Below are 14,153 nucleotides of genomic sequence, written 5' to 3'. Positions count from 1 at the left end.
GTGATTAGGCTGTTATAGCCTGGGGTGAAGCTCAGAGCAGCAGTACTGTACTAAATCACCCGCACGTCTTTTCTGGTCTGAACCAGCCATGGACCTCATGTCCCACACATACATCTCTGGCTCTTGGGATACCCCGTATTAGCCATTGAATCTGGGGTAAGCCAATTCTGAGAGAGTGGCTGTCTGAAAGGGATAGTTCTTTTTCCTTGTTTTGAGAAATTGTATTTCTGTAGAAATATGAAGGCTACTCTTGGTGACAGCCAATCATTTTAAAATTATTGTGAACAAGTGCACAATACTGTATAATCAATATTTTAACCTGAACTGAACAGTAGGCTATTAATATAATTTTTTTATTATCCTCGTGGTCCCTGTGTGTAGAATCAAACTAATCATTCTTACTTCAATTCTTACTGCTGTTAGCCCAACAGGGGGACAGTTGGATTAGGTGCTCTTCCGTCCTTTCAACCAGTTTCAAAACTGATGCTTTTCGGCTTGTTGCATACTTCAAGTGGAAAACGAGTGTGAAAGGATGTGTGAGCATCCTCTCTCGTTTCAGCCAAACAATGAAAATCTGAAAACAATGAAATATCAAATTTTGCATTCTCTTGGAATTCATGCACAAGGACTGTGTCTGATTATCACAAGCACAATGTGCCAAAGTGCAGCCTCTTTTCTGGAAGTGGTTAATCTGTAATTTCTTGCCATCAGAAGAGAATGGCACCACAGCAACAAGGCTGATCAAAGGCCTTCTCAAAGCCTGAAGCAGGGACCTTTCCTGTATTTCAAACCCACCCTGGAGGTCTCATTATCCCCCTCACTTCCTGAAGGTCTACCACACTGTTTCATTCAGTTTATGTACATTGTCGTGACTTTTTTCAGGAAAGTTATTAGTATTTTGTCTCAGAACAGTCATCTAATGTGTGGAACTAATTAGATCTCTGTACAAATTGAGAGTTTCCTGTACTAAAAAAAGTTTTTCTTTGAATATAAACCATACGGGTATCCCAAGCACTCTAATGAGAGTTTTTTTTTTCATGAAAAAAAAGGTAATGCTACGGGTACCTTTTCAGGATGGTGAAGTCCTGCTAGGAGACACAACTCAGGCCAGCCTGAGGGACATGCTATGAAAGATTTGAATTGTCGTTCTAGATACCCTGGGATACATTGAAAATTGAGCTTCTTGTTTGAAGGTAATAAGTCTTTAATTAAGGGTAATGTGAATGTTGTGGGGAAGCAGAAGGGGAGGGAGGGAGGGATTGATGTTTAAGGGAGTGTCTCTTGTGTTCAAAGTGCTCTGAAATGGCAGAGCTTATCAAAATGACATCTGCTCTTCTCCTGTCCTGTGTGGTTAACTTGCAGAGGTGGGTCCCCCTGAACACAAAAGACAGCAGGGGGCGAGGGGGGCTGACTGGTTGTCCTAGTGAGCTAGGACACGCCAGTCCATATTTTCGGGAGCTTCTCACATTATGCTCTCTCAGACAAGATGTGACCACTTTCTTTCAGTGTGCACTGAGGGAGTTTTGAAATCCCTCTTTGTGGATCCAAAAACACTTGTACTAATGTAATTAATACAGTACAAAGCAATGTAGAATGAGGCAACTAATATAATCCAGTACAAAGCAATGCAGATTAAGCTCTGTGGATGATGACTTAGTGACAGTCCTTGCTGACTCTGCCATGGTTGCTGTTCTGGCTGTGAACCTGGCCTCTGTCACTATCAACCCGTATGCAAGAGAATCTCAGATACAACCCGGGCTTCTTAAACAGGGTCTGTCAGGAGCACCACCTCCACATGCCCCAGCGCATTCCCATCATATACTCACTCATCCAGTGGCCATTATGGCACTACACTCACATGCATATCACAGGAACACCAGCAGTGGCAAAGGAACGTGTGCAGCCAAAGACTGCAGGCAATGAGCATCAAACAGAACAATATAATAGGTGTGTATGTGTGTGAGAGAGGTTTACTGAGATCTGTGCACACTTATATGAAATTTGTTTTTGTTTTTCCACATTGACTGACACATCTGTACTTTTCTGTCTGCAGTAAGGAGAGAACCCGGCCCCCCTTCCCCCGGTCACCATGGCAGATGGTCGGCAGCCTGAGGACAGTGTACCGCACTGGGGCCCTCCAGGGGCCCAGGACCCCGTGCCCCCTGCTGGCCACAGTGAGAACGGCTTCTCCTCTTACAGGGCCTGCCAGCCGGGCGGGGCCAACCCGGTCACCGCGCCCTACTCTGCGGCCAAAGAAAACGGCTTCAATGGCGACCTGGCTGGCGGGGATGCAGTGACAGCAGGTATGACCGCTCGAACGGCCGGCCCCTTCAGTTGGATGTGTGACAGTATTGAATTTACAGTTCAGACGTGGGACTGAGCACGAGAGCATGACTCCCTCCCCCAGAGCCTGAATAACAATGTGATTATTGCCCTTAGGTGTGAACCTTGGTCTCATCAACAGATGAGTTTTTCACCACTGGTGTGCACAGCAGTAATTTAAGAGTATGCAGAGACAATTGCAAACCCTAGATAATGTTTAAGGTTAAACTTCCCCCTGGGACGAGGGGTGGTGTGGTCCATGGGGCGGCCAACTGTTAACCCATATTTAAATGAATCACTGCCATGGTACTTCCTGTGCTGTGGTCCCTTCTCTTTCTGTTACCCTCTCTGCTTTGATATTATGATATTGTGTTTTTTTCATTGTGTCAGTTTTTCTGTGGATGAATCAGCTGATGTTTACTCGACACGTTTTTCCGCTCACGCAGGGGAGGGTGTTACGTATATCGCGCGACTGTTTTCTCAGCCTCGCACGTGCCCGTGGCTTGCTGTTGTTCACGAACACTGGAGCGTGTCTGAAGTCTTCATTAAAATGATTAACCACGTTAATAATGGACTCGTTTCTGCTGGCTGCTGTGCTGGAGCAGCTAGCCGTGTGCTCTGCCTGCCCTGTGGCAGGGATACAAAGATTATCTCCACATCACATGATCATGTCATCCATCACATCGGAGCTTGACAGGTGGGGGCTGTCTGTGAGGTTGCCTTTCAGGGCTTACGTGCTGTGTGCAGTCTAACTGCTGTGGTTTATGTAATATCACATTAAAGCAGAGAAAAAGCTTGAGCTCAGCTGAATTGCTGGGCCTGGTAGCATCAGCTAAAAAGTCAGGGGAAATGCATTAATGCCAGAATTCTCCACCCAGTATTGACTCAACAGCTGCCAGCTTTCTTCATCCATTATTTTAATTCCCTACATTATTTAGTTTTTCATGATATACTTAAAGGTAAAACGCTTTTCTACGATATTTTTAAAGCCAGTGTGGACTGAGGGCATTTATATATTAAGGTTATAATGAAAGCGTGCACAGTTAAAGCAATGTGCAAAAGGGTAATGTACTAAAATTGGCAATGATCCCTTCCCTTAGTCCATGCGTTTGAATTTGTGGACAGTGAGAGGAAGTGATGTTCGGAGAGCGCTGGTGAGCTGTCACACTTCTTGAAGGGTGTTTGTTTGACATTTCCAGAGGTACTGACTAGACACTATTGTCCAGGCTCTGTACTCATAAACTCAATGCATAACAGCTTTGTCCTCAGGATACTGCAACTCTCAGGTGTTTTACCCTATTATTTTGTGGTATCCTAACACTCACACTTCTGAAGGATCTTTTCCCTTGAGAGAGATGCGCATAAAGACATAACAGGACATGCAAATATTGTGTATCTACTCCCATAAATGAAATGAGAGGCGTTTTGCTGTTCTGTGTTCCCACTGTGTTATTTTGTAACAGACGTAGTGGGTGGCTGGTGTTCCTTGTCGAAATATCCAACAGCGGATATGAGTCTGTGGGATAAGCACAAGCGCGTGTATTAGGCCAGCAGTCTGTGGGAGCCAAGCAAAGCGAGGACGTGCACCTGCTGTTTCCGTAGTAATTGGGCTCACTAAAATCTCTCTGTCTCTCTCGCTCACTCTCCCCCTCCCCGCAAGAGCGAGATACGCAAGCCGGTCTCTCGTCCCGTGTTACCATGGCAACAGCCGAATTACATTTTCCCCAGCCTTTTGTTCTGACATTGCTGAATTCTTTCGTGTTCACATACATTTCTATTCCCCCTGACACAGTATCGGGATAGCGCTGGACTTGGCTGTCACTTCATATTTCACCGTGAAACTTCAGTGTTTCAAGTAAATGTCAACCAAATGGCTTTTTACCTCTTAACTGCAGAGAGCCTTAAGGCAACAGATTTCACACCAGATATTTATTGTGGAATGGGGAGACCAGCTGTCTTTGTTCTAGTCTTGCCCTCAGAATTCATGAATAATTCTGAAGTATATTTGTTTGGTGTTTTGCAGAGATTGGCTGCTGCTATAGACACCCACAGTGATGTTTTTCATTCTACTTTCTACAGGCCTTGCACTGCAATTTGACATTTATTCAAATATGAAATGTTTCTGCTGAAATAGCCACAAATTGCTCTGTGCATTGTGGGAAACCTCAGAGACTCAGCAGGGTAAAATGACATGCGTTCTGCCCAAAAATTGTCCTTTAACCACCATGCTTTACATAATCCTGGGAATCCATTTTGTAATTGGTCTATATTATATTTCTTATTAACATGAACAACATGTGTAACTTGGTAATTAATGGGTTTTTAACACTTACTACCTTTGATATGTGTTTAATATTTATACCAGTATTAATCTACAGGTAGTAATTTTGTAATTTTAATAACATGTTATAAATAGCCTAATTGTATTATTACTGGCTGGAAGCATTTATAGTTCATGTTAAAAATGTGTATTTCAGCTGTTCATGTGATTTATCCGAGCTTATTTATGTTTAAGAACAATTGTGAACCTGGTCAGTGAATATCAGGTTCACCATAGTTGCAGCTGATGGCTGTGGATCCACTGTTGTTTTAACATCTGAATGGCGGTCCTTGACCTGCTCATAAATGCACATTTCAACACCTACAGCTCTGAGAGATTAGCAGCTGGTTTCCTGGTGGAATTATGAACGTGCGTAATTATTGCTCATTTCTTTATTCATCAGTGCATTTAAATAAAAAAAAAAGCCAAGCGGAACATTTGTCCACATTAGCATGACTGTGGAGCACACACTGTGTAAAAATGCACTTAACTGTAGACTTGACACCAAAGACCTCTATTCTTTGTTAGCAGTTATCTCTCCCTGACCACAGCATTAAGCCTGACTGTTCCTGCTCTTCTGTGCCTGACAGGGCTTTCACATAAAAAGCTTGCAAATTATATTGGGTCTTTAGAGCAGGAAAGTGGCTCCGTAACTTTTTTGCGCGACAGACGAGGAATAGTGGACAAAACCAGGAAGCGAACAAAAGGCTGGAGTGGGCTGGCTGTGCAGCTGGGTTAGTGGAGATTGGGGAAGTAGAGATGAGTCGCATCCTGGGGTGGTAAAGAGGCCATGCCTCTGACCTGTCCATTTAGAGATATATGAAGTAATGCGCATGCACCCATAGATACCTATTTGGATAATCACATACACTCACGCACCCATGCACACACACTTGGGCAGAATGGGCACCCACACGCACACACACACACACACACACACTGCTTCAAATTGGCAGTCTCTGCTCTTTTCTATGGGAGATAAAATTTACTTTAAAGTCTATCATGTCCCTCTTCTCCCACTGTGGAACACAGTATCTGCATCCTCACTAGGGTGTGCTGCTGGCGGTCCGACCACAGCAAAGATGAAAAAGATGAACCTTCCACAGCAGACCAGCCAAACAATGCGTACGCTCAGCACCACTGGTTCTCCTGAAATGAAGGCATTATTTCTAGTATCTGAATTTATCATGTTGTGGAGAGGCCATAATGTAATGGGATTGCACTGCATATCTCCTGGTTGTCTGACAGTCAGATTTAGCTTTGTCATTGGTGAGTCGGCTCTAGAGGGGCTACTGATATTGGGCACAGCCTTTACACTGTAGACATGGTAAATGTTAGGGTGTAGTGCCACCACAGACATTTGGCACAAGCCGTGGTAGGCTGTGAGGAGATTGGAGGGGGGACCCACGTTACCGGGGCAACGGATCCGCTCCCCCGCGGAGGAGGCTTGGCTCTGGGTTCCAGTCGGCTGACTTCCCCCCGCGCGTGCGGACACGAGCCTCGATTTGTGCTCTTGTGTCTGTGCGTGCATGCAAAGCGCCATCATTGTCCTCCGGCTAGACTTCTAGGGACCGCATTCACAGAAACGCGCGCCTGTCTCTGGTGGTCCGACCGCAGTGATCGCTCTGTGCCTTGGATCGGGATTTTCAGAGCCTGGAGTTGGGAGGGGGAACGCCGGCAAGCCCGGTGCCTGGCGGGGGTGAGTGAATACGGCAGACGCTGCGGCAATCGAGAGGACCGCGGGCTCGTCCGCTGAGCTGATCTGGGTTAGTAGGGATTTAATGTTCAGTATCCAGTTTTTTGTTTGTATATTCTTGCCGAGCGTAGTGAGGAAGTGACTGCACAAACAAAGAAGAAGAGAAGGGAGGTGGAGCGCTTCCCACCGGTTCAGCAGCTGGGAGGCTGCTTCTGTAAAGCGGGGTGTGAATTGTTGCGTTGATGGTGAATTAAGTGTGATATATTTTGTTGTTGTGGTGGTTTTGCCACTCTCAGTGTTCTCCCTCTGTCAGCAGTGCTCCCATCTCCCATTTGCCTCTCCGAGCCGCCAGTCCTTCTGCTGTTGCTATGTGGCTGGTGATCTTGCACCTGCATGCTTGTGCGCTTATGGTCTGGATGGTTTGAGTGTCTCAGTCTGTAAGTGTTTGTCTGGGATTGTGTGTGTCTGTTTGGGTGCTCGACAGTGTGGGTGAGTATGTCTGTGTGTGTGTGTGTGTGTGTGTGTGTGTGTGTGTTTGGGTATTTGGGAATGTGTGTGTGCATCTGTGTGGTTAGATATGTTTATGAATTCTAATTTGTAGGTATATACATTCATTATGAGGATGTATAAATGCATGCTTGTGCTTGTGAATCTGAAATGTTCCATTTATGATTATACTGCTTTTGGTTTGACTGAGGAAATCAACCTAAATCTAGTATTACCCCTTGCTCACAGATTTCCTGTAGGGGCAGTATCCCAAGCCAGTACCAGTGCATGTTCTCCTTGTTTGTTGTAGATTGGTTTCAACATTGGCTTCTTTTCCAGCATATATTCTATGAAGATGTTTTCACACACACACCCACACACACACACACACACGCACACACACACACATTTATATTTTTTGTACAGTATGTAAATGGCATGGATTAGTACTTGCACTCAGCTATGTCTGAATGGATGTCCTGTGTGAATGTGTGTGTGTATGTGTGCATGTGTGACTGTGAGAAAGAGAGATGTGCAGTTTTTTCTTGTGCACGGTGAGTGGGCGGAACCCAGCTGTGGGCAAAGCTAACACAGACCCTGCTCCTCCTGTGTGGGTCTGTGGTGGGTGGAGATTGAGCCCAGCAGCTCCATAATGGAGAATAAAAAAAACACACACACAAAGGAAAAGAGAGAGAGAGAGGGCTAATAACCCTCCCTCATTAAGTGCAGCGAAATGCGCCGGGGTTGTGAAGTGTTTCACTGTAAACTGGGGGCTAAGAAGTGAAAAGCATCTAAAAAAAGCTCCCAGGAGCCCTGATACAGATTTTAATGCGCCTGACAAACAGAAGCAAGGTTGTTTATACAGACTGTATCAGACCACAATGCTATAAAACAAGGCTTATCTTCCTCTGCCAAGAAATTCTGTTGATTTTTAAGCATGATGATATTTGAAAAATTAACTGCAGTTTAGTATATTACTCATGGGCGTATAGCAATGAGTGGTTTTACACTCAAAACAGACTTTATCTTCGTTATTTATTCTTTCTTTATTAAGACATTCAACAGGAACAAGGCTGATGAAAACCTACCTTTTGGTTTCATGAATACAGACTCGCCTCTCTAAGCGCACTGATCTTTAGCTGTTCAGTTTCGCTGGTCTTTGGCCCAGTCCTCACCACCTGTTTACTTTCCACTTAGTGTTGCCTTTAATCACTTTTTGTGAATGCATTGATATTTTCATTGCCATATGACATTTATATGTTTATTACAAATGTTTTATTTTTTATCAGTTTGTTGCTGTGGTTCATTTTATATCTATACCAGTGTTAATCTGCCCTTGTTGTAAGCGCTATGTTGTCATTTCCCTAAAATATACAATTAGCTTATAGCTTTACAAGCTATAGCCCTGTGTTCTTGCTTATGGTTTGATGTCACCAAAAGTGTGCCCTAGCTGGGGTGTGTGGCCTGCTCAAGTGCGCCACCTGCTTCAGAACACTCTCAGAGTCCTGTAGCTTCCTCATACAATTCCTTATTGGATATTGGATGTTTTTGACCAGGAATTTCTACAGAATTGCTGAATTGGTTACTCTTTCCTCTCCTGCCTCCCAGCAACACTGTTGCCATAGCAATCCCTCCATACAGTAGGCGATGCTGCCAGTGTTTCCAGCATCAGCGATGATTGTTCTCTTTCAAACCTCCACTCGCCCACCCCCACCTCGTTCTCTCCCCAAATCCCCCATGAGATGTCTCACATCCGTTCCAACAGAAACAACAGCATATCTAGGTTTATGTTTTGCATTTATGATTTTCACAATACCTTTCTGATGAGTGTTCTGTTCGTTCTGTTCTTTGATGTAAGAGGATCTGACGCCCAGTTCACATTGAAAAACTGTGGCTGTCCAAAGATCTTTATATTAGTGATAATGGAGGGAACATGCATGGGCGGGGGGGGGGGGGGGGGGGGGCTGGATGGAAGGTAGGATCAGAGGGTTGAATGTGAAGAACTTGGGTGAGGGAAGGAGGGAGGGGAAGGCAGAGAGACAGGTATGATTTTTAGACAGGGAACAGTGAGACTGCTAGACTAACAGTAGCCATTTCTGGCCTCAACTGTGGCCTTTAGGAATACTGTTTTTACTGGTACCGGCAGGTGAATTGCTGATCTGTTGTGTGGAAGATGATAACCAGTATTTTAAGAGTCACTAAAGCTATCCCTCCCTCCCTCCCTCTCTCAGAGCAAGTGTCTGCACGGATCGTGCAAGAGGTGACAGCCGAGGCAGTGGCTGTACTGAAGGGGGAGCAGGAGCCTCGCCAGGACACCGCTAAGAGGCTTCCCTCAGGTAATGTACTTCCCTTCTGTCACCTGCTACCCACAGGTAACATACTTCCCCTCTATCACCTGCTACCCACAGGTAACATACCTCTGTCACGTGCTACCCACAGATAAGACACTTCCCTTCTGTAGCCTCCAGCCCTCTGGGGTTTACCTGGGCTCACCTGCAGAGCCTTTTATTTGAGTGCTTTGTGTACTGAGCTGAGAGGGCCACTTGGAGTGGGATGATTACTGTAGTAATAAAAAAACAAAAACTTGAAACATCAGTCATGGTCCAACCCCCAATCTGCCTCTGATATGAACCTGGTTACATAATACTCAGTGTGTGGTGTCTCTGGAGATATAAAACAGCCAGACAGTGCAGTAATATAATATCTGCTGTTTATGTTTTATTTGTAAATGATCCCAGTATTACAGTATTGCATCTATATAGGCTCATCGTTCTGCCTACAGCTCAGAGTATCCAGAATTGTGTCAAGCCTGGTCTTAAACACCCCAAGGGCTTCCAATTCTACAGCATAACCTGCCAATGTAAAAGAAGTGTACCCTATATCAGAATTATTATTATTTTTTTTTTTAGAAAGATCACGTTAGGATCAAACAGAACATCAAGCACAACACGATGGAAACAACTGCGCTTAAGAGAGCTGTGGTAATAAGGCATATTCCATGTGAGATACCCCCAGAAATACCCTTAACGTGATTCTCCCATCTTAACGTGCGGCGTATAGCACGTGCGGGCGACCCCCAGTGCGTGGCAGACATCTGTAGCTCACTTTGCCCGGGCTTACACAGAGGGAGAAGCCTGATGTAGAAGGCTGTTGAATGAAGAGACTTTCACCATTCACGGGGGCCAGATGTTGCAACTACATTCTAAATGGGTCCTTTGTTTACACACAGCGCTACCCCCTACTGCACAATTAGCCATTTCCATATTTCTGTGGTGTAACAAGCTGATGGAAAGGAACAGGGTTTTGTTACACTCTTGAATTGTACTGTTGATATTGAGCTGTGAGAAAAGCTGGGTATGCCAGGTGCCTCGCCATACAGTGCTTACCCTGGTACGGGAGGTTATCATACAGTGGATATCCAGATATACACAGGGATGTGAATTGTGAAAAAGTTTTAAAAACTAAATCAGATGTCACCGCGGAAAACGTTGAGTACAAGTTATTTATTGTCCGTGGAGACAACCTCCTTAAGACACTGAATGTCTGCCTGTATAACTTTTGGTGGTGCATTTAGCAGCTTGATTTTTGCCTGGTCAGCTCTCAAGATGGAGCAGGTCATTTTCAGCTGTGAATTCCAGCATACAGCAGTTGCAGGTTGAAGTCTCCTATCTCCATGTAACATGTCTGCTTCAATGGTGGACTTGTGAGCATGTGACACAATAGTTCCTGCTTTGGCCAGGACCTTCTGAGTCAGTCAGCATGTAGACAGGCTAACATTCACCTCCAGCTGCAGTGTATGTGAAAACCTGGATTCATGACTTGGTACAATATATAACAAAATTATGACTATTTTTTTTAAATTTATAACTAATTTATTGCCCTTTAAACCAAAGTGAGTTTCTGCTTGCTCAACGGCCTTTGAATATTTTGCAAGTCTAGAGTGCACTGTATATCTTCCAATCGTGGCTAAAATGGGCTGTAGGAATGACTTCATCTTGAAATGTGACTAAAGGGCAACTGTGAGAATAAATTTGGTGAGGAGTGTCGGAAACTGGTGTGCTTAGGCATACAGTTGTGTTTTCTGGTTGGGAATACTGTAGGAGGGACACAATGATGTGACAGATGCTAGGAAAATGAGGTGATCAACATGGGACAGGTGAGTGATGGTGCCAGCAATGAAGTCTGAATTGGATGAGTAGGATTGTATTTATCACTGGAGGAGGTTGATGTCTGGGGTTGGTTGATTTGTAGGAGAACTTTTGGGTGTTTAGACTACTTTCAGAGTGTTAATGGTGGCATTAATGGTGGTGTTATAAGCAGAGCTGAGAAACTGACATTTTGTAATGAAACTACCACATTCCATTGTTTTACTACAATACTTTATAATAACACTTAAAAAATTGTAAATGGTTATATGTGGGTATAACAACAACAGTAAGACATCAAAGCACAAACCAACTTACCTGTAGATGGTTATAAAAGTTAGAACTTTTCATGGAAGAGCAGGCAACTTGTTTGTAATGCTTGCAAATGTCTTTGAATTTTTCAGCAGTATTTTTAGCATGTACAAATTAAATTTGACTTAAATGAATTGTCTAAACCATGGACCTACTTTTAAATATTTAAAAATGTACCTTCCTTCCTCCCTTCCTTGAAGTAATCTAACAGGATTGGACAGCTGTAAGCGTGTGCTTCTTTAAACAACCGTAACCTATCCCAAAGGTTCCCAAACTCGGTAATGGGAACTGGTTTTTGCTACAGCTTTTGCTCTGTTGCTCAGTTAAGATTGTTCAGCACATACGTTCTTTCATAATCTTTTTCTTAAACTTATTAACACAATGCAGGTTTTGTTTGTTATCATTTGCTTTGTCTTTAAATTAGTCCGTGTTTACCAAATGTTTCGTTTTAGTGGCCAGTCGTTTTAGTGCCCGGCTGATTCACCCCAGTCATTATTTTCAGCAGTTATTTTTTTTAAACCTCTTTTATATTATTGTTTGCAATAATAAGCACAATGTGCATATGGGACTTTTATTCTTCATGGGATGCATAGCTGTTTATGACATAACTAAAGATGATAAATTATTCCAGCCCGAAAAGAGTCTAATTAAGAAGAATGAACAGCTTGTTAAAATTCTGGGATTGTGACTGTGTTTGGAACAAAAACCATCATACACAGGGGTCTCCAGGACTGTGTGTGAGAACCAATGGCCCATCCAGGAATGTTAGGTGATAGGAAGGAATCATTTTTCTTAGGAAGGGAGGAAGGGTTTTTTCTAACTCCATCCTCAAATGCTTTGATTTATCATATAGCTCTAAAATGTAATTTCTATCAGGTAACAGTTAACATACTTTGAAAAAGTAGGTACTGTCTGAGATCTGTTTTAGGAAAACGTGAGCCTGCAGTCGCTTTCTGACATTTTCTATTCAAATATTGACTAGAAGAGCTATTTAAGTCGGACCTTTGTTCCGATTGTCTGAAAAAGTAGGCATCTTTTAGGACATATATTCATATATATATATATTTAAAAAAAAAATCGTATTCAATTTTCCTAATTGTGTTTGAAAAAAAGTCAAATGATAATTACTTTCTGAAAATGCATTTAAAAGTAGTGCTGCCAGGTGTGGTCACTCCACACCCCTCTGTTCCTCACATCTATCTCCTCATTTCCCCCCACGCAGTCGAGGACTCCACCAACTTGCCCCCATCTCCTCCCCCCTCTCCCGCCGCTGAGCACTTCGCCCCCCTGGAGCCAGGTAGGAGACCCTGTTTTTTCCTTCTCCAAAACAGGTAGACTGGGAGAGAGAAGGGAAGAGAGCTGAAGGTGTCACCATGGTGAGGGTTCCAATGGGCTGTAGGGCTTTGTGGCTCATCTGAAGCCCAGTCAGTCCCAGTTCTGCCTGGCCACACCCCTCTTGAGTTCTGCTGCCCTCCTCAAACTTGGGCCACGTGGAAGGGAGGGGCTTTGCTGCTCAGCTGGACACTGGTGCATCATGGGATACATTGGGTGTCTTTGGTATAAGAGGGACAGGGAGGAAGTCATCCTGGTATTAGTTTTCCCATCACAGGAGTCATCTCCTACATCCTCCTACTCATTCCATTCCTCTGCCTGGTTTTACTGAGAGAGCTGTCCTGAGATCTCCATCGCATACCTCCTTGTAGCCCATCCCCTACCCACACAAACCCCAATGTGCACTTCCTTACCTCTCACCCCCACCTCCACCCCAGACCTGGCCAGACCACAGCTCTCAGAATGTTAGCTCTCACACCTGCATGATGTCACTGACTCCACCCAGCCCATCCCTCCCCGCCAGCCGTCTGCCCCACCCCTCCCTCCCCCTCCCCCACAGCCCATTGACTTCAGCAGCCTCCCCATGTCTTTTAGGTAGCTGTTGTTTGTGTTCTCCTGGTCCTGGTTCTGCATGTCTTGTGGTACTGTGCTGTAGTTCTGTCCATGTTGTTCCTGTTGTGGCCCCCCTGTGCTTGTTCTGTCTTTCTTGTGTCATGTTTTTCTTTTCTTGAAGTTGTCCTTACTGGGGCCTGGTCTGCGTCTGTGTCCAGTGGTCACATGACCTCCAAAACCAGTGGAACATGCCATTCTCAGATTGGCTAACACTGCACTGGGCTTCTGTATATTATGTCCTTCAAAACATACTGTACACATACAGCTGTTTAGCATTTAAAGTAAAGTAAACTAAACTAAAATAGCACTTTTGCATAAGTACATTTAAATTAATTAAATTAAGTACAATATCCAGTCCTTTTGTAGGATAAAACAATGTCTACCTCAAAAAAGACAAGTAAAATCACTCAGTCATATATTTCGTTTCACCTCACTTTCCGATTTTATTTTCAGTAGCATTTCCTTCGATATGACTAGGCTGCCTTACTTCTTGCCTGCCGAAGAATGAGACCAGACATGAGAATGGAACATCTCTTTTTTTAAAAGTTCAGTTCAGGAGGGCTGTATTTTACCACATGCTTTTTCCAATGCACCAGCCTTGCCCCCTTGTTACGGAGATGTTTTTGAGGTGCTAAGGTGGGTTTTGGCGGGGCAGCTCCAACACCAATCCTGAGCTTGGCCAGTTCTGTTCCCGGAACACTTGTGTCCCAGACAACCATGCCTGGACCTTGGCGTCCAGAAATCTGGGTGTCCAGTCATTTGGGTGTCTGATCATATCAGTGTCTGGTCATCCAGTCTCCTGGTTTTCTGGTCATCTGATCACTGGGCATGCTGTCTCCTGGTCGTCCGGTCGCCCGACAGTCTGGGTGACTGAGCCCCCGTGCGTCTCCTGTGTCTTACTCTGTTGGGGTCTCCCTGCCGCTCTCTT

At 44.4% G+C, this 14,153-nt stretch overlaps 1 protein-coding gene across 22 annotated transcripts in view; it reads left to right on the top strand.

Annotated features, from left to right (window-relative positions):
- map2 (microtubule-associated protein 2) overlaps positions 1-14,153 on the top strand; it is a 95,527-nt gene that overhangs the window by 54,698 nt on the left and 26,676 nt on the right. For 20 of the 22 annotated variants that reach the window (XM_035393649.1, XM_035393641.1, XM_035393638.1 and 17 more), the window contains 3 exons: positions 2,054-2,303; positions 9,056-9,160; positions 12,504-12,578. In XM_035393649.1, the coding sequence (XP_035249540.1) occupies positions 2,090-2,303; positions 9,056-9,160; positions 12,504-12,578 (394 nt within the window). In that variant the 5' untranslated portion in view covers positions 2,054-2,089. Of the gene's footprint in view, positions 1-2,053; positions 2,304-5,933; positions 6,409-9,055; positions 9,161-12,503; positions 12,579-14,153 lie in introns of those variants that run through there. The other 2 variants (XM_035393653.1, XM_035393654.1) reach the window with 2 other exon arrangements.

This window comes from Anguilla anguilla, chromosome 15, assembly GCF_013347855.1.
Source record: "Anguilla anguilla isolate fAngAng1 chromosome 15, fAngAng1.pri, whole genome shotgun sequence".
Lineage (NCBI taxonomy): Eukaryota > Metazoa > Chordata > Actinopteri > Anguilliformes > Anguillidae > Anguilla > Anguilla anguilla.
This window is presented reverse-complemented; position numbering and strand designations above follow the sequence as displayed.